A 25,365-nucleotide genomic window follows, 5' to 3' on the forward strand; every position below is an offset into this window, starting at 1 on the left:
ATTTATTTGTTTACGAAATATGATCATATTTTGGAATAAAAAAGTTTCAAAAATTTTCAAATTCCCCCAAAACTGGTTTAGGATAATTTTTGAATAAACTTTTTTCTTATGTTCACAAAACTTAAACTTTTCTTCAAATAAATACACGTCCCAATTTTCAAAAATTATTTTTCAAAACCACTTCAAAAACTATAGTGATATTTTTTAAATATATGTGCAAAGGCTATCTTTCCCCTCTCAAAATCCTCTCTCTTAACTTGTTCTTTCGGCTGCCAGATGCCAGGTGAATGCACCTAAGACGAAGAGAAGACAACAGTCAACTATTTTGAAGCTCTGACCTTTTGTTTTCTTGGCTCCAAAGTAATAAGGCCAAGTCAAAGAGAAGTATTAAAATTCTCAACTTGGGATTTCTCCACAGCTGTAAGGGCTTTTCATTTCATAAATTGCAAATGTATGAATAACAAAATGGAAAATCAAGAATTGTAATACAATTAGAAAATTCTACACCTACATCAAGCACCCGAACTTGGCATCGGGAAGAAGAGAATAAAAATGGTGAATGCAAACTTGGGGTTTCCGATGAAATTCACTATTTTTTGATTTGCTTCTTACTTTTTCTATTCATTAGTGAAATCTTCTATCTGAGATCATTCTCTTTCTTTTTATGAAATTGTCCTTTGTTTGTTTATATATATGTAAGAGATTCATGCTTCAACTTTGTTATTTTTGTTTTTAGAGTGAATTTAGAGACAGGAATTAACCCTTGTTAAAAGCTACTGTTAAGAAAATTCAGTGACCAACTGAAGGAACTGGAGAGATCCTCCTCTGGAAGGAGCCTCATCCGATTTTGTGTATAATTCAGTTCTGTCACAAGTCACAACTCCATAGTCCACTCTCTCAGTACAGTAATGGATATTAGCGAGTTGACTCAGTTCCAGAGGGCCCAGATGGAGGCGATTCTTGGGTCTGACTCTAGTGTTCATTTTGAAACCTTTATCTCGGATCTCATGTCGAGCTCCTCTGAGGCTGAGTCAATGTTGGACATGATCAAGCAGGAGAATTCTAACTTGCTTGCTGTTAAGCTTGCTAACCTTCTTGACTCTCCCCATATCACTGATGATTCACGCGCTAAGTGTGCTATCGTCCTCCAAAATTTGTTTTTTGGGGATGATGGATATGGTTGGCGCAATCTAAGTCTATCGACTCGGTCCAGTGTGCAATGTATCCTTCTGAACCGTATCAAGATTGAAGAATCAAAATCCATTATCCAGAACCTTTATATTACGCTTTGTGTAAGCCTCCAAGATAACAAGGAGTCTGAAGTACGTAGCTTGTTCAACCAATATTATGACAGCTCCATTTATATCAAGGTAATAGAGCCCGCTTTGTCATTAGTTTCCCAGTGCGCCAAACAAGGAGAGGACTTATCATCAGCCCCTTGGATCAAGGATATATTACTAGGTGCACTGAATGGTTGCAGTGATATGAGATTGAGGATGGCTGCCCTGAGGGCAGCGATCGACATCATTCAGTGCCTCCCGAGTTCAAACGATAAAGACTGGTATCAGGGTTTATTGCCAGCTTTGTTGGGGACCTTGACAGAAGCATTGAACAAAGGTGAGGAGGTTACTGCCAGGGAAGCGCTGGAACATTTTGTTGAGTTTGCTGAGAATGAACCTAGGTTCTTAAGGATGCAACTAGTAGAAGTGGTGGCTACCATGTTTGAGATAGCAGAGAATGAGAGTTTGGAAAAGGAGACGAGGCACTTGACGATTAAGTTTCTGATAACTTTGGTTGAGGCGAAAAAGGAAGCTCCCGGCATGATGAAGAAATTACCATTATTTACTAGCAACTGTTTTGCTATGTTATTGAAGTTGTTACAAGATGTTGAGGACGAACCACCTTGGAACAATATCCACAAGGTTGCATTTTGGGAATATGGTAACATTATGGTTGGGATCTGCTATTTCGATCGCTTGTCTCGTGCATTAGGTGCTAAGACTATTGCTCCTGTTGCTAAAGAGCAGCTCTCTGCTTGCTTGGCTGCCCCCGACTGGGAGAAACGCCATGCAGCACTTCTTGCACTTGCTGTTATTTCTGAATGTTGCCCGAAGGTACAAATGATAGAATCTATATTACTTCATTCTTAGTTGTTTATTTGTTCCTACGGCGTTAGTTTGATCTTTATGCATACTATTTGGACATGCCCTCTGTAGTCTTTAGGAGTCTATATTTTTTATTTTGTTTCCCTCAGGCTATGATTTATAATTATTTTTAATTAGAAGATATTATTTTACAGAAAATTTGTCTAATTTCTAAGAATATAACTTTTATGTCAAAAGAATTAAGAAACTCAATCTAATTTACACTGAAATCTTTTAAGTCCTTCGTCTCCTAAACTCTGGGACGGAATGGTAGCATTTAAGAGGTGCTTTTGCTGGCGAACCAGCTACTATAATTTGCATACAAAGATACTTTTCCCCACATGCCTCTATTCTCAATCCAAATGCCTTGCAATATGTTTTATTGGCCGGGTTTATCTTTTATGGTCTTCTCTCTCTTTCACTTCCCCCCCCCCCGGGGGGGGGTTAGCTAGGTTGAAGTTTGAACCAATGTCCTTTTTGCTATTATAGGTGATGCTTACGAGTATGGAGGAACTGGTTCTGAATTATTTCCTGAACATGGTTCTGAATTGTTTCCATGATCCTCACCCTCGAGTAAGATGGGCCGCTATTAGGGCAATTGCCTTGTTTTCGACCTTCTTCTGTCCACAGCTGCAAGAACAATTCCATGATCAAGTATTACCTACATTAGCTGCAGCTATGGCAGATTTTCAAAATCCAATAATACAGGTTTTGTCCTATGCTGATATGAACCCTTTACTGATGCTGCAATTTCCCAAATGCAATTTCAATTATCATTCATACAGGGAACAATTTTGCGAACAATCGGCAAAAATTCTATCTAGTGCACTTTTACAATGGCATTACATAAATCATACAGTTGAACATCTCTAACTTTGTATAGGTTTACTCCCTGTTTGATTTTTGAGATTTTGTTGTTGTCCACCAGTGAAAATAATTGATAAATTTACTTTGTTACTCTAGCATGTTTGACTGACGAGAATCATGGGATTAAGACATAATTTAAATAACATCTTTAGTGCAGCGGCAAGGGGATATAGAAAAATGTTAAAATTTCAAAACTAAGTTTTAATTCTGTCAAGGGGATTCAACAATTTATATTTATACAAAAGTTTGTTTTCATCTTTTTCGCGCAAAGATTTTCCAACAAAGGGGATTCAATTGAACTCCCTCACTAAAGGTAACTACCGCCCTGCTTTAATTGTATGTACGAGATTTGGCTCTATACCAGACCACTCGTCCTAATGCGTTATGCTTTAGATCTTGTGGTCTTGATGTAATTTTCTGGATACTTTGATAAATCTTTTGGCTATATGTATCTGCATTGTACTTGTTCTTGATATGTGGTCAACGGTCATTTGTGCTTTTCTGTAATGTGAGAGAAATTCTGCTGCAGAATAAACCAATTTCAAAATGGGATAACATGCTCGATAGGGCATGAGTTCTAGTATCACAAGCGTTTAATGTTTCTGAAACTTGCCCTCCAGAATCTTGAAAAAATTAATACTTGTTAGTTACCTAACTTATAGGCTTAGTAGGGTGCTGCTGGAAAATTTGATTTTATTAATTCATCTTGCTTACCTTGAAGGCTATCTTGCTGTTGGATGAAATAGAGGTTAGCATCTGGCATTTTGTGTGACAAGAAGGTGCCCCCCCGAAACTTAAAGGCAGGTTCTACAGAGCGGTGGTTAGACTAGCCATGTTGTATGAGTCAGAATGTTGGCCAATTAAAATTGCCCATATCCAAAATATGAGAGTAGCAGAAATGAGGATATTGAGATGAATGTGCGGGCACACGAGGTTGGATAAGATTAGGAATGAAGATATTCGAGCAAGGTTGAGTGTGGCTCGCATGGAAGACAAAATACGGGAAGTGAGACTTAGATGGTTCGGGCACGTGCAGAGGAGAGGTAGATGCCCCGGTTAGGAGGTGCGAGTGGTTGGCTCTAACATGTATGAGGATAGGTAGAGGGCGACCAAAGACGTATTGGGGAGAGGTGATCAGGCAGGACATGACGCAACTTCAGTTCACCGAGGACATGACCCTTGTTAGGAAGGTATGGAGGGAGAGCATTAAGGTTGAAGGTTAGCACGTAATTGAACGTTTTTCTACTCCGTTCTGTGTGTAAGTCTAGTCAGCCAGTGTCGTGTTTTAGTATGCCAGTGGTACATGTTGTGCTCGTACTATTTTCTAAGACCTTGTCACTGCATGGTACTATCTTTCTGGTTATGTTGTTGTTACTATTCTATTGTCGCATTTCATATTCTTGTGTCGAGGGTCTATTCGGAAACAGCCTCTCTACCCCAGGGTAGGGGTAAGGTCTGCGTACACACTACCCTCCTCAGACTCCACTTGTGGGATTATACTGGGTTGTTGTTGTTGTTATTGTTGCTACCTTGAGGGCTATCTTGCTGTTGGTTAAAAGAAAGTGGACCAACTTTGATATAAGAGACTAGTGAGGAAGTAATGATCTTTTCTCTTAATCAACAACACGTGTGAAAATGCCAAGATTAGTATTAATTAGAGTTTGAAAATGTCATAGCTGAAAGATTTGGTTCAAACGCGTCTTAATGCTCTATTCACTTTCTCTTGGAAGGTACAATCCTCGGTTGCTTTCTACAGGTTCTATACATCCTCTAAGCCAGAAACTTTGATACCTTTCTTCGATGGAATGATTAACAATCTGTCTGTATTTCAACAGGTGTGCAAATATAGAGCCCACCATATTATAAAAGTATCTTATGCTGACAAGTGCAATAGACTGATGGTGTATTTTCTTGATTTCTGCTATTTGAAATTCAGAATGACAAACAAATGGTCCAAGATGCAGCATCAATGGTGTTTACTGGTATAGCTAAATTGTCTAAGGTATTACCTAGATTTATTAAGGATAGTTTTTTTTTTTACTTAATCCTATTTCTATTTATTATAAGGATAAGGATGTAATATATTATACTTTAACAGGAATACTGCAGAATAAACTATGACACTGTTATGCAGTACTTAAAAACCGCCATGGCAAACAGAAACTTTAATGTATTAGGTCGGGCCAGAGCAATATACTCCATAAGCTATCTTGGGTTCGCTGTTGGCAAAGAGAAATTCAGAGATGACGCAAAACAGGTCTTCTACAAACTTTGTCCAGTAACCAATACTTCTAGTCTAGTCACATATGAATGACATCAATGTTTAAAGCACAAATTTGGGACTCGAGTCACGAGGAGAGGCACTTTCATAACATTGCGGAATACGGAGTGGTTATGGGAATTTTAGTTTTATGGGATCAATATTTCAGTAGCTGATGCATTTATCTTATTCATGCTTTACTAGTACAATTAGAGTCCCTTATGCCCCAAAGACATGGTGTACACGTTTTACGCATTGGATTACTTTTCTTGCTCACCCGACACATCTGTCATTAAATTCCTCTTAAAAATTTGGTTATAATGTATATAACATGTTTTAATTAATCCATATAATTAGAGATTTAGTTATTTAAAAGAGGAGAACCTTCAAAGCTCTAAATAATAAATTATTGGGAAGATAATGTTATATGCCAGATTTAGAAATAGAATGTCTCCTCTCTGGAACTCCCAGAGACTCAACAAGAGGTAAACCTTCGATTCTCTGATGAACTTACAGACGGCATGTAGAGATAATGATTTCTCTGTAGGAACTTAAAGTTTTCTGTTGTTTGAGTTGTAACGATGGAGGAACCTGTCTGAGCATCAGGTGAGAGAATGGTAAAAAGGCTCCACCTCAGATTCCAAAGTCTATATTGCAATCTCAGTACCACTGCTCAGCCCAAACGTCTTATGAAGAGCCATCCCAAGATGCTGGAAGTGAATATTGCCGAAAATGCCAATCCTCTGAATCAAAAGCCTCAAGGGTTTGTCAAGAGGTACAGAGGTGGATGGGAGGGACCTTCTTAATTCTTGACAGATGGGACAGTGGGAACAGGGTGTAGCAAAAATGGGGGAGATCTGGTAGTGAATTTCGTCGAATTGCCAATCCTTCTTGGCATTAAGTATTTCTAAAAAGTGGGTGAACATTTGGGAGGTTCTAGTGGTGTCAATTGCAAAATGACTGATATGTCAAGAGTAAAGATAATTGTAAAAGACGATAGCAACAACAACATACCCATTGTAATCCCACAAGTGGGGTATGTGAGGGTAGTGTGTACGCGGACCTTACCCCTACCTTGAGAAGGTAGAGAGGTTGTTCCCCATAGACCCTCGGCACAAGAACAATTGGTAATAATGTAGATTTTGAGAAGAAGAAAAGTCTTCTTGTATTTCTGTGTATGTTTACATCCCATGAACAAAGAAATTTGTACAAAGCTCCTAATGCTAATTAGATCTCCTAAATATAATCAAATCTCCTGAAATCATGCTAATTAACACTCCTAAATCAAGTCTCCTTGAATCATGCCAATCAACACTCCCCCTCAAGTTGGTGCAAAGATGTCGCACATGCCCAACTTGCAACTCAAAGTATGGAAAGTTCGCTTGTTGAGACCTTTGTAAACACATCAGCTAGCTGTTTTTCCGATGGCACATGAAACAAACTCAAGACACCAGTTGTAACTTTTTCTTTGATGAAGTGTCGATCAATTTCCACATGCTTTGTTCGGTCATGCTGGACTGGATTATGAGTTATACTGATGGCAGCTTTATTGTCACAGTACAAGGAAAGTTTTCCTTTTTCATATTGTCTCAATTCCTGTAGTAGCTTTTGTAGCCAAAACAGTTCGCAAACACCCTGAGCCATAGCTCTATATTCTGCCTCCGCACTTGATCTAGCAACTACACTTTGCTTCTTGCTTCTCCAAGTAACCACTGTTATAGATAGCTATGTAATTGTCCCACATTGGAATAGGAGTAGTATCCCCTTTGTATAGAGTAGCTATAAATAGCACCTCTTGTATTGCATCACATACAATATCAATATATCATATTTTCTCCCGTGCCTTCTCACATGGTATCAGAGCTATCGTGAGAGATTTATCGCTGTGCATAAATTCCAGCGATTCCGGGAAGTAAAATCAGTCACCGGAACCCTTTTTTTCTGGCGACTTTCAAAGTTGTTTTGCGTCTGCTTTGTCTCGGTCAGTGTTATGCACAAAATCCAACACTACCACAAGAGTAGTCACTGTCCGGCAACCAAATCCCAGTGAAAATCTCCGGCGGTACTGTAGCTGTCCAAAGAAAATTTTCCGGCGAAGTTCCAACGTTGCGTGGGCCACCTTCCGGCCATTTTTTGGCGATGACTCTTCAGGACAGATTGTTTCCCTTGCAATTCCGAGCCTATCCATCCAGGTTACACCAAATTCCGACTACTTTTTTATTTTTCCGGCGTGAATAGTGATTTCAAAAAGTTGACTTCCGGCCATTTTTTGAAAAAGTTCCTTCAGAACAGTTGGGTCTTCTGGTAATTCCGATCCTACCCCTACTGTTTTTATTTCATTCCGACCACTTTGAATATTTTCCGGCTGCAACAGTAACTTTCCAACTGCTACAGTAGTTTACTATTCTGGTTCAGTGTTCCTTACTCTATTTTCAGTGGATTACAGTTGATTATTTCTCTTATTTGGTAATAATTTACAAGATGTCTTTGGGAATTGATGTTTTTGGGTCTAAAAGCATGAGTTCTGGAAACTCTAATGTTATGATTACCTCGGAACCTTTAATGGGAGGTTCAAACTACTTAGCTTGGGCTTCATCTGTCGAGTTGTGGTGTAAAGGTCAAGGTGTGCAAGATCATCTGATTAAACAGTCTAGCGAAGGAGATGAAAAGGCGATAGCGCTTTGGGCAAAAATTGATGCTCAATTATGTAGCATCTTGTGGCGTTCTATTGATTCTAAGTTGATGCCTTTGTTTCGGCCATTCCAGACATGTTATTTGGTTTGGGCAAAGGCTCGTACGTTATACACTAATGATATATCTCGCTTCTATGATGTGATATCACGGATGACAAACTTAAAGAAGCAAGAATTAGATATGTCTACTTACTTGGGTCAGGTACAGGCAGTCATGGAGGAATTTGAGACATTGATGCCAGTTTCTGCTAGTGTGTCAAAACAACAAGAGCAGCGACAGAAAATGTTTCTAGTTCTTACACTCGCTGGACTTCCTCATGATCTTGATTCAGTACGAGACCAGATTTTGGCGAGTCCGACTGTCCCTACAGTTGATGAATTATTCTCTCGATTACTTCGCCTTGCTGCAGCACCAAGTCACCTAGTGATTTCATCACAAATACTTGATTCCTCTGTTCTTGCATCCCAGACAGTGGATGTTCGGGCATCTCAAGCTATGGAGAATAGACGAGGAGGCGGTCGTTTTGGGAGATCTAGACCCAAGTGTTCTTATTGTCACAAACTTGGAACACTCGCGAAATGTGTTATTCCTTAAATGATTGTCCACCCAAAAATGCCTACGTTGCTCAGAGCGAGACTACAGGTAACCAGGGCTTTTCTGTATCTAAAGAAGAATATAATGAGCTCCTTCAGTATCGAGCAAGTAAGCAAACATCTCCACAAGTAGCCTCAGTTGCCCAGACTGACACTCCTATTGCTGGTAATTCTTTTGCTTGTGTTTCCCAGTCTAGTACTCTTGGACCATGGGTCATGGACTCAGGCGCTTCTGATCATATCTCTGGTAATAAATCACTTTTGTCGAATATTGTATATTCACAGTCTCTTCCTACTGTTACTTTAGCCAATGGATGTCAAACTAAGGCACAAGGAGTTGGACAAGCCAACCCATTGTCTTCTATCACCCTAGATTCCGTTCTTTATGTTCCTGGTTGTCCTTTTAGTCTTGCATCTGTTAGTCGTTTGACTCGTGCCCTCAATTGTGGTATATATTTTATTGATGATTCTTTTATTATGCAGGACCGCAGTACGGGACGGACAATTGGTACAGGTCGTGAATCAGAAGGTCTTTACTACCTTAACTCGCTCAGTCCTTCCACAACATGTCTAGTTACAGATCCTCCAGATCTAATCCACAGACGTTTAGGACATCCGAGTTTATCCAAACTTCAAAAGATGGTGCCTAGTTTATCCAGTTTGTCTAGATTAGATTGTGAGTCGTGTCAGCTTGGGAAACATACCCGAGCTTCCTTTACGCGTAGTGTTGAGAGTCATGCAGAGTCTGTTTTCTCCTTGGTTCATTCTGATATATGGGGTCCTAGTAGAGTCAGTTCAACCTTGGGATTTCGTTATTTTGTTAGCTTTATTGATGATTACTCAAGATGTACTTGGCTTTTCTTAATGAAAGATCGTTCTGAGTTATTCTCTATATTCCAGAGTTTTTGTGCTGAAATCAAAAACCAATTTGGTGTCTCTATCCGCATTTTTCGCAGTGATAATGCCTTAGAATATGTATCTTCTCAGTTTCAGCAGTTTATGTCTTCTCATGGAATTATTCATCAGACATCTTGTCCTTATACCCCTCAGCAAAATGGGGTTGCAGAAAGAAAGAATAGGCACCTTATTGAGACTGCTCGCACACTTCTAATTGAGTCTCGTGTTCCGCTGCGTTTTTGGGGCGATGCAGTTCTCACAGCTTGTTATTTGATTAATAGGATGCCTTCATCTCCCATCAAGGGTCAGATTCCACATTCAATATTGTTTCCCCAGTCAGCCTTATACCCTCTTCCACCTCGGGTTTTTGGGAGCACATGTTTTGTTCATAACTTAGCCCCGGGGAAAGATAAGTTAGCTCCTCGTGCTCTCAAGTGTGTCTTCCTTGGTTATTCTCGTGTTCAGAAGGGATATCGTTGTTATTCACCTGATCTTCATAGGTACCTTATGTCAGCTGACGTCACATTTTTCGAGTCTAAACCTTTCTTCACAACTGATGTCACTTCTGCTGACCACCATGACATATCTGAGGTCTTACCTATACCGACTTTTGAGGAGTTTAGTAATCCTCCTCCACCTTCAACCACAGAGGTTTCACCCATACCAACTTTTGAGGAGTCCAGTGTTATCCCTCCTAGTTCCCCAGCCACAGGAACACCACTCTTGACTTATCATCGTCGTTCGCGCCCTACATCAGGCCCATCTGGTTCTCGTCCTGCACCTGACACGGCTCCTACTGCGGATCCTGCTCCTAGTACACCGATTGCACTTCGAAAAGGTATACGGACCACACTAAACCCTAATCCTCATTATGTTGGTTTGAGTTATCATCGTCTGTCATCTCCCCATTATGCTTTTATATCTTCATTGTCCTCGGTTTCCATCCCTAAGTCTACAGGTGAAGCATTGTCTCATCCAGGATGGCGACAGGCTATGAGTGACGAGATGTCTGCTTTACATACAAGTGGTACATGGGAGCTTGTTCCTCTTCCTTCAGGTAAATCTACCGTTGGTTGTCGTTGGGTTTATGCAGTCAAAGTTGGTCCCGATGGCCAGATTGATCGACTTAAGGCACGTCTTGTTGCCAAAGGATACACTCAAATATTTGGGCTAGATTACAGTGATACCTTCTCTCCAGTGGCTAAAGTGGCATCAGTTCGCCTTTTTCTATCCATGGCTGCAGTTCGTCATTGGCCCCTCTATCAGTTGGACATTAAGAATGCCTTTCTTCATGGTGATCTTGAGGATGAGGTTTATATGGAGCAACCACCTGGTTTTATTGCTCAGGGGGAGTCTCGTGGCCTTGTATGTCGCTTGCGTCGGTCACTTTATGGTCTAAAGCAGTCTCCTCGAGCCTGGTTTGGTAAGTTCAGCACGGTTATCCAGGAGTTTGGCATGACTCGTAGTGAAGCTGATCACTCTGTGTTTTATTGCCACTCTGCTTCAAGTCTATGTATTTATCTGGTAGTCTATGTTGATGATATTGTTATTACGGGCAATGATCAGGATGGTATTACTAATCTGAAGCAGCATCTCTTCCAGCACTTTCAAACTAAGGATCTAGGCAGATTGAAGTACTTTCTAGGTATTGAGGTTGCTCAATCTAGCTCAGGTATTGTTATTTCTCAAAGGAAATATGTGTTAGACATTCTTGAGGAAACAGGGATGACAGGTTGCAGACCTGTTGACACGCCGATGGATCCGAATTCTAAACTTCTGCCTGGACAGGGGGAGCCGCTTAGCGATCCTGCAAGCTATAGGCGGCTGGTTGGTAAATTAAATTATCTCACAGTGACTAGGCCCGACATTTCTTATCCTGTGAGTGTTGTAAGTCAGTTTATGAATTCTCCCTGTGATAGTCATTGGGATGCAGTTGTCCGCATTATCCGGTATATAAAATCGGCTCCAGGTAAAGGATTACTGTTTGAGGATCGAGGTCATGAGCAGATCGTTGGGTACTCGGATGCTGATTGGGCAGGATCACCTTCTGATAGACGTTCTACGTCTGGATATTGTGTTTTAGTAGGAGGAAATTTGGTGTCCTGGAAAAGTAAGAAACAGAATGTAGTTGCTCGGTCTAGTGCAGAAGCAGAATACCGAGCAATGGCTATGGCAACATGTGAACTAGTCTGGACCAAACAATTGCTCAAGGAGTTGAAATTTGGTGAAATCAGTCGGATGGAACTTGTGTGCGATAATCAAGCTGCACTTCATATTGCATCAAATCCGGTGTTTCATGAGAGAACTAAACACATTGAAATTGATTGTCACTTCGTCAGAGAAAAGATACTCTCAGGAGATATTACTACGAAGTTTGTGAGATCGAATGATCAACTTGCAGATATTTTCACCAAGTCCCTCACTAGTCCTCGCATTGATTATATATGTAACAAGCTCGGTACATATGATTTATATGCTCCGGCTTGAGGGGGAGTGTTAGAGATAGCTATGTAATTGTCCCACATTGGAATAGGAGTAGTATCCCCTTTGTATAGAGTAGCTATAAATAGCACCTCTTGTATTGCATCACATACAATATCAATATATCATATTTTCTCCCGTGCCTTCTCACAACCACGTTTCCTCTTACGAGCGTACAGTAACCGGATGTTGATCTTCTGTCATCTAGAGATCCAACGCAATCCGCATCTGTAAAGGCTTCTATTTGGAAGTGATCAGCATTGCTCACAATCCAGTGCAACATGATAGAACAAAACATGTTGAGATAGATAGACATTTCATTAAAGAAAAAGTTGAAGATAGAGTAATCGGCATGCCCTTTGTTCAGACTTCTCAACAAATAGCTGATATTCTCACTAAGGGACTATTCAAGCAACAGTTTGAATCTCTAGTTAGCAAGTTGGGCATGATTGATATCTTATGCACCAACTTGAGGGGGAGTGTAGAGATTAAAGGAAAAAGATAATAGATTTTGATTTTATCAGATTTGTATGATCCTTAGGAGATATAGATGTAGATATTTTAGGAAAATGTTTAAACAGAAAATCCCTTGAAATCAGGAATCTCCTTGAGTCAAGGGATTGTTACCATCTTTTGCAGAACTTTTCTTTGTATAAATTCATGACTCTTGTATAGATTTGATGATTGAATAGAAGAATATTTTTCTACTCAAACTTTCAAGAACTTATTTGTGTTCTGTCATTTCTCAATACATAAATCTTAGCTTTTTCTTTTTGTTGTTTTTGTCACAAGGTAATGGAAGTACTTCTGTCATTACTAGGATCACAACTGAAGGCAGACGATCGCAGTAATGTTTATCTATTCTTGGTAGGTATTGATATCTAGATTTTACGAGCAGATAATTTCTCTCTAGATTGTCTTGTCTCAATTCTCTTGATTTCATTTTAGGCAGGAGCCAGAATTTTCTTATGCATGGGGAAGGAATTTCTTCCTTACATGAGGGTAGCCATCCCTTTTATGATTCAACTTGCTCAAGTTGAACTTGATATAACCATCTATGATCATTCATACTCTGGATTATATGGATTAGATTACGATAGGTAAGGTTTCCTGTATTTGTAAAGTTCACTTTTTATTGAATTTGCACGTTGTCTATTCTTTTCTTTTTTTCTTTTTCCTGTTCACAAAGATCAGGATGCAATGGTAGAAGTAGCAAAACCCAAAGTGACATTGTGGTATTATAGTCTTCTCATGGAGAATAGTCTATATTATTTTCTCATTCCATTGAAAAGTGGTACTGTATTTATCTGAAATGTTGTTGCCATCATGAATGCTTGCTTGAGTTTGCTAATTTTTTAGAACGAATTACTAAAGTTAATCTGAGTGCTACATGTATGCTGCATTTTGTAAGACCATACGAATTTAGGATTCATATGATGGACTATCATTCTGTTGTATCTAGCATTGGATTTTCGATAAATGATACACAAAATACTTCATTTAAAATTACAACAGCAGCAACAACAACAACAACAACAACTACCCAGTATAATCCCACCAAGTGGGATCTGAGGAGGATAGGATGTACACAGCCTTACCCCTACCCTGGAAGGGTAGGGAGAAGCCCATCTTGCAATAGAATATCCAAATTGAGACTTGATCATATTTTGGTTTCTACCATCTGGGAGGAGTTGTCCTCGATTGTGTTACAGCTCCTCTCACGAGACTGGCATCGGATTACTCACCTATCATGTTGGATGGGGGAAGACGAAAAAGTACAAGACTCCTTTCAGATTTGACAACATGTGATTACGAACGAGGATTTTTGATGAAAATGTAGTTGGATGGTAGAGTGGCTACAATGTGGTGGGAAGCCCATCTTACAGGCTTGCTAAGAAGTTGAAATTGCTCAAAGGTGTGAATTAATGAAGTTTTTGGCAGGGTAGAGGCGAAGACGAGGAACATTATAAATGAGTTAGGGGACCTAGAACTAGAAAGGTAGAAGAGGGGAGGGAGTTGGAAGAAAGTGAGAGAGAGAAAGGAGTGATTGAAGAGGGAACTAGCGTATCTGGCGTTAGATCTCACCTCCTAGAGTAAACTTGAACAACAGGCGGCCTTGGTAAAGCAAATAGAGCAATTGTTGACTCTTGAGACATGATAGTCGGTTGGTGCTCAATAAAAATATCAACTGATTGTTCAGTCAAAGCACCAGTGACCTGGTAGATTAACCATTCATCTTCCTCCCTTGACTTGTCAAAATGAAAAGCATATAGAAGAATGGTGTATTCTCCTAAAATACCACGTCATTTAACACAAAACATTTGCTCACTTCAGGAGAGTAACAACGATACCCCTTCTGAAGGCCGGAATAGCCCAAGAAAACACACTTTAAGGCCTTTGGTCTAACTTGGTAACAAATGGTTGGACATATCAAATATAACGTGAACCTCCAAATACCTTAGACTCCATCTGGAATAGTGACTTGTTTGGGAAGAGAACACCCTAATGCACACTATCAGCAAGCACGGTAGATGATATGCGATTAATCATAAAACAAAGGGGCCCCAAGATAGAGACAGGAGACAAAGGAGGCCCCACCTGGATCGGCCAACAAATAATAGGCCAGATATGGGCTCATTCGACTAATCAATGATCCCTGGGCCCATCTAACACAAATGTCCCAGAAATAGGGGATTGGTTGATCGGAAAACTCAAGTAGGAGTAGGACACTCCATACAACTCTTTCTGATCCCTAGCTGGTGCATCTATTAAGTACATCTACAAGACGATGACACTACATATGATATTTCATTAGATTATTTATTTCAATTTCATCATATGTGGAACTATATTTGCCCCTTCATAGTGAGTGGAAACTTGCTTTCTATTTGATTAGTGAAATTTCTTTCCAGCTGAGGGATTAGTCCAACTTAGATGGAGAAGTAAGAGTTTGTAGTTGAAGTTGGGAGGCTGGATAGTCTCGGAATCTGTAGTATCCTTAAGTTCCTACCTTACTGTCACGCCCCGACCTTGGGAGCGCGACCGGCGCTCGATCGAGACATCCCTGTCAAGCAAGCCTATTTGATGCCTTCTACCCAACCTTACCCATGAATAATTTAAGAATTAGTAACAAGAAATAGACATGAGAAGAGTAAAGTATACCACTTAGACTCGTAACAACTTGCATGAAAGCTTAGGAGAAGGACTTACCCGGATAGTTGATGGCCTAATGAGTGACTTTCATGATTCTTGAAGATTGGGGCAAGAATGGACGAGTAGAATTGATAGATCTTCTCCCTCGCTCTCTAAGATACTCTATTCTCTCTAAAACATCAGGTTTTTGCCTTCAAAACAAGCCCCAATGGCTTTTAATCAAAATGGGGTTGGGTTATAAAAATAAAAAATGGACCCTCCAAATTTAACTCTGCGGTCGCAGAATGCACAACAGAACAAGTATGCGGTCCGCATAAGGGATCGCGAAATCATCTTCCAAAACTGGGTTGGCCGGGTTAGGTCTGCGGTAGGTCTGCGGTCCGCAGATTAGTTATGCGGCCGCAAAATGGACCGCACAATAACCCTCCGGAATTTCTCATGCTGGATGTGCGAAGGAAGTGCGGACCGCAAAACGGAAATGCGGTCGCGTAATGAACCGCAAAACGACCTTCAAAAAAACTTTTTCTGCTCAACTCCGCAATGTGTATGCGGTCTGCGCAATGGATTTGCGGTCGCGAAACTGACCGCAGAATTGCCTCCTTCTGCACAAATTTCCACCAACTCCTCAATGCATTCTACAACCCAAAAGTCCGTACCCGTGGCCCCAGCACCATACAACCTTAAATTCCTTGGTGAAATTTTATGTGGCCTTACACTTACTGTATATGATTTTATTGGTGTATATTCTTTCTTTTGCTTTACTGAGTACAAAGACTGCGGGTAGAGGTGGTTATTTAGGTCCAGAGGATCTTGCTCAAGTTTCACATCTTGCAGGGACATTATAGTCAAGTTTGAAGAAACAAACATGTGCATCAAAGATAATATCCGACTAGAGGAGAAATCTATAGCCTGTCATCTCCTTGACATCATTTCTGTCTTACTGGAGGAAGATTTCTACCCTTGGATTTCCCAGGTTGACTTGAATAATCACTTTCTCATTTCTCACGTGTTGTTGAGTAATTTAAGAATCAGTAATGATCCCAATGGCTAAATGCATGAAACAGGCTGCTTCAGTCTTAGATCCACTTCTGAAATTCTACATCCACGACGATGTCAGGGAAAATGCTATTTTTGGTGAGATTTCTCATGATTTCATCTGGTTTTCTTTGTTTTTCTTTCCAATTCCTGATGCCATGTCTTAATTTATGCTTTTTATAGCCATGAATCACCTCATGTATTCTGCTAATGGTGAAAAATCTCATGATTTCATATGGTTTTCTTTATGTTTCTTTAACTTCTCGAATTCCTTATGAGATATTGTTTTAATCTGTTGTGGTTAAGCAATGTCATCCCTGTTGCGTTCTGCTAAACTGGCGGTAGAGAAAGGGACTGCTCAAGGTGGAAACAAGTTGTACTTCAAGGAGTTGTCTGGCCGTATAATATTGGCTTTTGGGGACGCAATATATTCGGTTGCCTTCAACATTAGTATTTAACTTTTTTTCTTTCCTTTAAGGAAAAGGTTTGAGCTCCATTTATCTGAATAAGGAAAAAGTGACACTTTGATTGCTATTGCATGCAGGAGCATGAGACAAAACTATGTGAAATTATATTGAAGGAATTGAATCAATGCCTAAAGGTACGTCATGTTATGATGGTTTCTTTACTTTGTGGGAATTGACTCTATGCAGTTTCTTTTCTATGATGGTGTTCTGCTATATTTTGAGCTTTTTATGTCCATTATGATACGCAACACACTTGTCCCAGCTCGTGAGAATGATATTCTACTAGAAGCAAAAGAAAGTTTAGTACTTACAATCTTTTACATAGCAAGACCTGAAGACAAGAGTAATGAGTTGCATAGAGTAAGATCTTCAGGGATAAAGTAAAATAGGAGCTCCAGACTTGATTCTTTGGCGCATTGCAGAATTCATGGTTATTCCTACAAAAAGACATTCTTGGACCGTAATAAAATGTTTAAGAACTGAAACGTGGACTAGAATTTACCATAAATCCCATATATACAAAAGTTCCCTTGACATGAATAGGCAAGACTGACGAACAGATTATTGACCATGTAGTAGTTGACTCTGTAGAGAAACTTAGTTTCAGTATTATCACTGTTAAGCCAACTTATGAAATGTTTCATGATTACTGTCATTACAGGACTCGAGGAAGAAGCCCCGGCTTCAAAGCAAGAAACGACACTAATTGTAGAAATTACTCGTATTGGATAGCAATTTTTCACTTATTATGGTCCTTTTTGTGTGTTCTTTCAGATAAGTGGACCACATCTCGATGAAGATCAGGTTCGTAGAATCATGAATGGGATAAAGCACGTCATTACAGAAAGTTCATGCAGAAAAGGAAAACTCACAGAGAGAGAAAAATTAGATGACTTTGATGCTGAGGAAGCTGAATTGCTGAGGGAGGAAAGAGAGCTAGAAGAAAAAGTATTTTATAGGGTTGGTTGCATATTGTTGACATTGATCGAAACCTTCAAGGCTGCTTTCTTGCCTTTCCTTAATGAGCTTTCCTCATATCTAATGCCTATGACAGTGAGTTTCAGCTCATGGTAACCAATGACATTTCGATCCCCTAGGTTGTTTTCCACCTATATTTCTCATTGTTCTTTTTTCACTGCTTGAAGGGCAAGGATAAAACAGCTAAAGAGAGAAGTGCATGCGTAAATATCTTTAATAAACTTGTGGAGGAATGCAGCGAATCGTCTCTAAAGTGGGTGTATCTTTATGAGTTTTTTCTTAAATAAGGTCACAGTTCTGATAGTTGCTTTCTGTTCAAACTAGGTATTATAACATATGTCTTCCTTTTATTTTGGACGCGAGCAACGACGAAAATCCAGTTCTTAGAGAGGTTTGTGCATCTTGGTGGTTGGGATAGTTTTCAGTCATGTTACATTTGATGTATGATTCATCCAAATACCATTTGATTTCATGTTCAGAATGCGCTTTATGGACTTGGGCTTTGTGCAGAATATGGTGGTTTTGTTTTCAAACCATTTATCGGAGGTATGATACGGCCGAATGTGATATTGAGATTCTTCTTCTCATGGGAAAGTCAACAAAGAGTGATATATTTTTGTATTTACCAAATCTCATGACGTGATTCAGAGGCTCTTTCAAGAATCAATGTTGTGATAACACATCTACATGCTCTTGCACCTGAGAATGAACAGGCATATTATGATGCTGTTTTTGCACTTGGTCAGATATGTCAGTTTCATCGGGAAAGTATTGACTCCACGCAGGTGCATTTTTCTGAGAATCCCTAATGTTTGTATGTGTGTGTATATATATATATATGCATTTAGATATTGTTGTTGTACTTCACTACTAACTTCATTTCATGTATCAACAGTTTTGCACTTGCGATGACCAGCATTTTGTCTTACAAATTTTAATATCTGAAAGTCAGTATACCAGCCTGATAAATGATTGCAATAAACTAGGAATATAGACACATGATGCTCGTTTTAACCACTCATGGTGATTTACAAGAATCTTCCATAATTCTTGTTTAATCTTTTTGTTGAAAGCAAAATATATATATATATATATATATGTATATGCATATACGCTATGATTCCAACTTCTTTCCATTTTAGATGTATAAATTCCAGTGGTTAGTTTTCGTTCAAACTTAGTTTAGTTATCCTGTAGCTGAGGTTATTTAGTTGGCTTACGAAAAGGAGAGTTTAGACACTTTTAGGCACTAGCTTTATGTACGTGCGTTGTTGTGTGTATCGCATCAATCAATAAAAATTGTATATGGCAAGTAACAAATTATTGTACGTGTACCCCATGACACAATCTAAAAAGATTATGTAATTATTATTAAATAATTTTTTTACCAATAATATAAATAATAAAAAAAAGTAAGTTTTTGACAATATTAAAATTAATTGATTTAGCTAGCTTAATAAAACAATAACTCCCGCCCCACATACTTCAGATGTCTTATTATAACTTAAAGCTTTACCTCCAATTCACGAAGTTATTTCATTATCTTCTTTCTTGTGCGATTAATTAGTAGAATATATTGTAAAGAAATTAATAGTCAGGTTGTAATAATAATTTATTCATCTTTTATATTTTGTTAGAAATAACATTGAAAAGATCCTTTACATTCTGTTAAAACAAGAATATTAAGAAAAATACACAGTATTTAGCCAAAAAAAATTAATTTTGTTAAAAACAGATCTTTTAGACTCCAAATTTATCTTTGATCATTATTTGCATTATTGCAAAATTTTAGCGTAAACCAATCTCTGAAAAAGCAACAACACCAACGACCCTGTGAAATCCCAATTAGTGGGGTCTGTGAAATCCCAATCTCTGAAAAAGCGAATCTCAAAATTCAAGTTCTTTTATTTCTACTCAAACATAGTGGTAATTTTTTATCATAAAATATTAAGAATTCCGAGCCGGTGATTGTTTTCACTTTGATATAATAAAAAATAAATGACAAAAGCTAGAATCTGTCCTAATTTTAAAATTTTCATTTTTATCTTCCAGTGAAGGCATAAAGTGTTTGAATTTGGCCAGGATAGCTCAAAGACTAAGATCTTGTATTTCAATGTAAAATAAGTAATACACTACTTGCTATCATGAATTATTTCATATTTTTCTGTTGGAGTACATCGAAATATAGCATCCCTATATAAAGAAATGCAGGCTTTTTTACTTCATCCATCTCAACTTATATGGCGGTGTTTGATTTAATATGGAATTTAAGAGAAAAAAAAGAAGATTTTTGAAGCTTGTGGGTATGGTTACCATAATATTTGGGTGGTTGCTAATTAATTCATTTAGAGTAAAGTAAAATTCTAAAAATAAATTGTATCTAAATAAGAGAACGTGATATTTTTAGGACCGAATAAAAAGGAAATAGTGCTACATCAATTGGAACAAAAGGAATATTAATTAAGATGAACAAAATTAATAGTAAAAGTGGTAATTTCGTAGTTAGATAAAAAGTCATAACTTTTTTTAAATAAATGATAGTTCATTGAGTGTAATTATATTTGTAATATCCAACTTAAAGTTCTTTTCTTTTTAAATACTTTTTAAAATTGGTCAGAAGGTTGAATTTACCAATGGATCATTTATCTTTGCTTTTGATGAAAGGTGAAATTGCATTAAATAATATATCTATGAAAACATGCCAAATAATAAGGACATAACATAGGTTAAAATAATAAGGACTCTTAAATCTAAAAGGAAGGGAAAGAAGTCCTAAATTTTAGGAAAATACTTTTGTTTTTAAATATTAGTAGGAGAATAATTAAATGACTATTTTATCTAGTGTAAAATTATTTTTAAAGGGTAAAAAAGGCGAACAACATTTCGCTAAGGGGCTTCGTGCTTTTAATATTGTATAGGTTAAAAGGAAACATAAAACACTTTTATGTACAACATACAGTCACTACTTTCCCTTTGTTTTGAAGAAACTGGATTGCTAAGTGCTAACATGGTGCTTGGTGTTTGGTACAACTGAATATTACTTTTATTTACACCTTTTGTGCATATGCTCCTCCATTGTACTTCATAACTTGTAGATATATTATTACGGCTTAATTGAATTGTCACCACATATGCTCATTCTAAATTTTTTGGTAGATTATTCCGGCTTGGTTGAATTGTCTGCCTATAAGAGGTAACATGGTTGTTCAAGACCAGCTCTGTTCAATGGCCGAAAGGTACTGTACTGGACTAGTCTCCTCTAGTTTTTTATCACCCATCTAGTCTTTACTTTACTTTTCAGATCTTCTTTTTGTTAAGGCTACTGATAATTGCCAAGGCAGGTTACAAGATTATTAATGACAACCCATCTTTATTAATTTCAAATATTCAATTGTTTGGGGATTTTTGGTCAACGCATTTGTTGGCCAGCTAGCTTTCAGCAATTGTTTCTCATTATTCCAAAATTTTGGTGCATCAATTGTAAAACTTAGGAAAAAAAAAGGATCACAAAATAGCAACATATGATTTAAAATATTTTCCATAGATAAAGGTACGGCTGTTCTTATAATTGCATGCATGATGTGTATGTTCTAAATAAATTTCCTAATTTCAGATACATGTTAGGAAACTTACGCGACCATTAGCCAAACAAAGTGCTTGGAGTAATATTATAGTGTTGTGTCTATTTTCAAAGTTATGATGGAGCAACTAGAAAATATCTGTTACATTTGGTTTAGCAGAATTTTGTTAGCAGTTGTAATCTTGAATCTTTGACAGAAGGCTTTTATGCTAAATAAAAAGATCACCATGTTCTTTCTAATGTAGATGAATTATTAAACTATAATCTTTGTAGCATTTGTCGGGTTGACTTGATCATCTTATTGGTGGTTGTTACTTTGATTTGTCTATTTTCCGATTCAGCAAAATGAACACCAGCTAATGTTTGCAAACTCTAATCGGTAATCTCTTAAATCAATTTCCTTCTAGTCTTTAACGTTTTAACAAATTTTCTCGCTTTGCAGATCAGACAGAGAACTTTTGGGTCCCAAATATGAGCACTTTCCAAAAATTCTGTCAGTTTTTGCAGAGGTTATTTCGATATCAGAACCAATAGATGCCAGACTGAGTTGTTCATTTGTTTCTGATATAAATATTCTCAACTCTTATTCTTATTTTTTATCCAGTAAAGTAAGCGAAGTAATGCAAAATCTTATTTAGTAATTTTCGTTGTATGTTCGTAATTTGTCTATCAGATCTATACCTCTTACAGCACATACAAAACGAATTTCTGATACGAAATAACATAAACATTAATCAAAGAAGTAGATAGGTAAATAGTATCAAATTGTTGAAATAATTTGCAAAGATCTTACGACAAATAAGTTGTGGTTTTTTTAGGTTCTATGTGCTGGAAAAGATCTTGCTACTGAAGAAATGAAAAACCGAATGATTAATCCGTTGAGGAATCTTCAGAAAACAGTACCAGCAGCCACCTGGGCATCAGCATGGTCATTGCTATTGCCTCAGCAGGAGATGGAATTGGAATCCATTCTATCACCTAAAGAAGATGCTAACTTGTCATCAGTGCAATCAGGGGCAACGTTAGGTGGACTCAAGGGGATTAAATTGAATTGCTATCATCGAAAACTTATATTGCGCAAATAGGGTAAAATAATTCTCTTGACAAAAGGGATGATCCTAGTGGAGTGGCAAAGGTGGCTTAAAAATTGCTTCAGGTTATAGGTTCAATCCAACCATGGCATTCTTGAAATTTTCTGATATTCTAACTCCACTGCTGAGTGCAATGAAGCTATGATTTCCGCAACTTTGTATCCTTCAAACATTTTGCTGCTCACTTCTTCCTGCAAACATCATTCATTTGGGGAGTGACGTTTTATATTGGCCTTCATTGGTGTGTACGGAGTATGAGAGCCTGCAAGCTAAAGGTGGATCCTTTCCTTTATTTTTTTATTGTGTAAATATGAATAATACTACTGTTCCAGCTGAACTTTGCTTCAATAAATTACAAATAAGGAGCCTGAACAATTATGGTGCGTGACAACCTATTAGACAAATGTACAAGGTTTCTACTGGCAGTTTCCTTTTTCAACAAAAAGATGAAGGTATGATGCAATTTGCTAGGCAATTGCTGTTTGCTTGAATCTCATTCAGCCAACCGGTGAATAGATGGTTCCTCTACAGCTTCTCTAAACTGCTTATTATCCCAATTCAGAAGCGGCTATATTTCATAGTGAAAGCTCTACCCCTTCCTCCATTATCATGAAAATTTCTATAAGATATGTTGAGCAAGAAAATCAGTAAACATGGTCAATAAGTTATGTGACACCATATTGAATCTGGTTCTCTGATTCTCCTTGATAGGCTTGTTTACTAGCTTATGATAGTCCAATTGAAATTGCAAAATCTAATTTGGTTTAGCCTGCAAACTATTGTGTCGGCTAACAAGTAATCTCATGGATTAGTACCTCCTAGTCTTGGATATTTATCAAATTTCTCGGCTTACAGGCCAGATTCAACCTTCTGGTCTCACTTAGTACCTTCCACGAATTGCTTCAATTTTCGCAGAGGCAGTTTGAAACTAGGACCAGCAGTTGCTCGACTGAGTTGTTCATTTCTATCTTTAATTTGCAGTCTTTCACCTCTGCACAGCAAAGAAACACTTCTCAGGTATGTTTTACTAATATTTAAAAAGTTGTGTGAACAAGCTCAGGAGATAATGCAAATAAGCTTGTGTCACTTACCTTTTGAACCAGTGTTGCAGCTTTTATGTGCACGTCAGGCGGACGAATCTAAGGTGTAAACAATGTCTTCGATTTCCTTTCCATTATAGTCTAGCTCTTCCTCAAATCTTCATTGATTTTTCAAGAGAATCACCATGTCATTTCACTTCAATCCTCTTTAGGCTTGCAATAGCAGCAGTGATTTCTTGAACATAGAAACAACTTTCTTCCAGAAGCCATTTGAGGTTTGGCAAGGACTCATCTGCACAGTTAAATTCTAGTGTGATTTACAGTCATTAAGTGGTTCAGTGTTCACCGGCGTTATTGGTCCCGATACACCGGTGAGTTAAATAGTTCTATCATGGGAGGATAATGTTCCAACATCTTGGGTACTTGAGGGGAATAATTTCCTTAAGGACACACTGTGGATTCAATGGGTCGCCTGATGGCTTTTGGCAACAGAACGGCTAAGCATGGTACAAGTAGCGCCGTAAGGTGCTGTGCGCATGGGGCTAAGCTTAGTAAGTTGCCGATTGCCATCGGTTGTTGCATAAGTTTGTATTACATGTTTTATTCTAGTTATCCTACGGCAGCCTTTTCGTCTCATTTACCTGTGATAACATGATATGAAAGATACGTTATATCGGTACTCGGTTGAGTAAGGTACCGGGTGCCTGTCATAGCCCATCGGTTTGAGTCGTGACACTATTTTGGCGTCTGCCCAGCCCAGCCCAGCCCAGCTCGCTTTCATTCCGAAATTATTTTCTAGATTCTGTTTGATTATTTCGACATTATGTTACTGTTGATTTTATGTTTCATAATTTATTATAGTAATACAGATTAACTAACAAAGGCCACCTTCCTGGAACCGGTGAAAGGAGAAAATCATAACCTTCTTTGACTTCAGCAGAAGATAAGTCTGCCCTTGGACCTGAAATACTATCTCCAACTTGCATTCCATATCCTCTCAACTTTCCATCCTTAATCCTCCCTTTTTGAGTTGTCCAATACAAAAATCTATCAAGAAATTTCCTCTCTATTTCAGACATTTGTTCTCTCGCGGAGTTGTCCTCAGAATTGTGTAGACAGCTCTGAAAGTAAAGAGATTTAATAGAAATCACATTCCTATAATGACAAAAAAGCTGGCTTTAGCGTACTTGCAGGAAATAATCACAATACTGACATTTTAGATGATGATTTTTGTTCTTCCTATAATGACAAAAAAGCTGCAACAATAAGTTTGTTTGTTCAAAAGTCTATTGATTACCTTTGACACCTTTATAGTGAGCAAGAAAGCAGTGATATAGGCTTCATCCCTTGTTACCAGTAAGTTTGTTCTATACTAGATGCTATCAAGATTCCTACTGGATGCCTTTTTCCTGAGCATTTACTTGTGTTCACACCAGGAAAATGTTACGACCCAAAATTCATTAAAAGTCGTGATGACGCCTAACACCGCCGTCAGGCAAGCCAACAATAAGCGATTAACTCAATTACTCATTTTAGTATTTTTTGAAATCATAACTTCGTTCAATAAAATAGTGAGAAATGAAATTTACAGGTAAGTGATAATATTTTTCGCCACTACAATAATGAACAACCCATAAACACTCCCAAAACCCGGTGTCACAAGTGCATGAGTATCAACTAGGAAATAGGGTATAATACGACATCTGTCTGGAATACAAATTAGACAGGAAAGTGTAATAACTTTGATGGAGACTCTGTGTGTTGTGGATTCGTAACATGGGATGCAGCTCACCTAAGTCTCCGCAATAACTGCGCCTCTCCGCCCACAAGGCCACAATACATATATGTACCTGCACAATGTGCAGCAAGTATAGTATGAGTACGTAAATCAATGCGTACCCAATAAGTATCTAGTCTAACCTCGAAGAAGTAGTGACGACGGGTCGACTCCGACACTTACTATGGGCTAACCAAAAATATCGATATTATAATTAAGCATGGATTATGCAGAAACAGCTGAAAACTCAAGAAAAGAAGTAAGTAAACAATTTTTTCACTGATAGTAAATCCCAAATTAATTTCCAT

At 38.1% G+C, this 25,365-nt stretch overlaps 1 protein-coding gene across 8 annotated transcripts; it reads left to right on the forward strand.

Moving 5' to 3' along the window:
- Positions 1–240: 240 nt before the first annotated feature.
- LOC104212510 (uncharacterized) lies at positions 241–22,715 on the forward strand. Of its 8 annotated transcripts, none has more exons than XM_070163061.1 (19): positions 241–2,114; positions 2,634–2,852; positions 4,742–4,846; positions 4,948–5,013; positions 5,110–5,268; positions 12,729–12,803; positions 12,885–13,036; positions 15,924–16,062; positions 16,154–16,223; positions 16,431–16,558; positions 16,669–16,725; positions 17,366–17,644; positions 17,737–17,822; positions 17,894–17,960; positions 18,080–18,115; positions 18,283–18,354; positions 20,726–20,805; positions 21,592–21,658; positions 21,968–22,715. In XM_070163061.1, exons 1-19 carry the CDS (start codon positions 909–911, stop codon positions 22,232–22,234), a joined length of 3,330 nt encoding a protein of 1,109 aa, XP_070019162.1. In that variant the 5' UTR covers positions 241–908; the 3' UTR covers positions 22,235–22,715. The 8 variants fall into 8 exon arrangements, with proteins under 8 accessions (XP_070019162.1, XP_070019167.1, XP_070019168.1 ...); XM_070163060.1 differs by having other exon boundaries at positions 242–2,114; positions 18,049–18,115; positions 18,218–18,354; XM_070163064.1 differs by lacking the exon at positions 21,592–21,658 and having other exon boundaries at positions 242–2,114; positions 18,049–18,115; positions 18,218–18,354.
- The last annotated feature ends 2,650 nt before the right edge of the window (positions 22,716–25,365 follow it).

Source organism: Nicotiana sylvestris, chromosome 11 (assembly GCF_000393655.2).
Source record: "Nicotiana sylvestris chromosome 11, ASM39365v2, whole genome shotgun sequence".
Classification (NCBI taxonomy): Eukaryota; Viridiplantae; Streptophyta; class Magnoliopsida; order Solanales; family Solanaceae; genus Nicotiana; species Nicotiana sylvestris.

Bases quoted from the DNA above. Each gene is read 5' to 3' on its own strand.
- LOC104212510 (XM_070163060.1), top strand. From the start codon at position 909: ATGGATATTAGCGAGTTGACTCAGTTCCAGAGGGCCCAGATGGAGGCG. The intron at 2,115-2,633 runs GTACAAATGATA...TTGCTATTATAG, and splicing joins TTTCTGAATGTTGCCCGAAG to GTGATGCTTACGAGTATGGA. The intron at 16,063-16,153 runs GTTGACTTGAAT...TGCATGAAACAG, and splicing joins TCTACCCTTGGATTTCCCAG to GCTGCTTCAGTCTTAGATCC.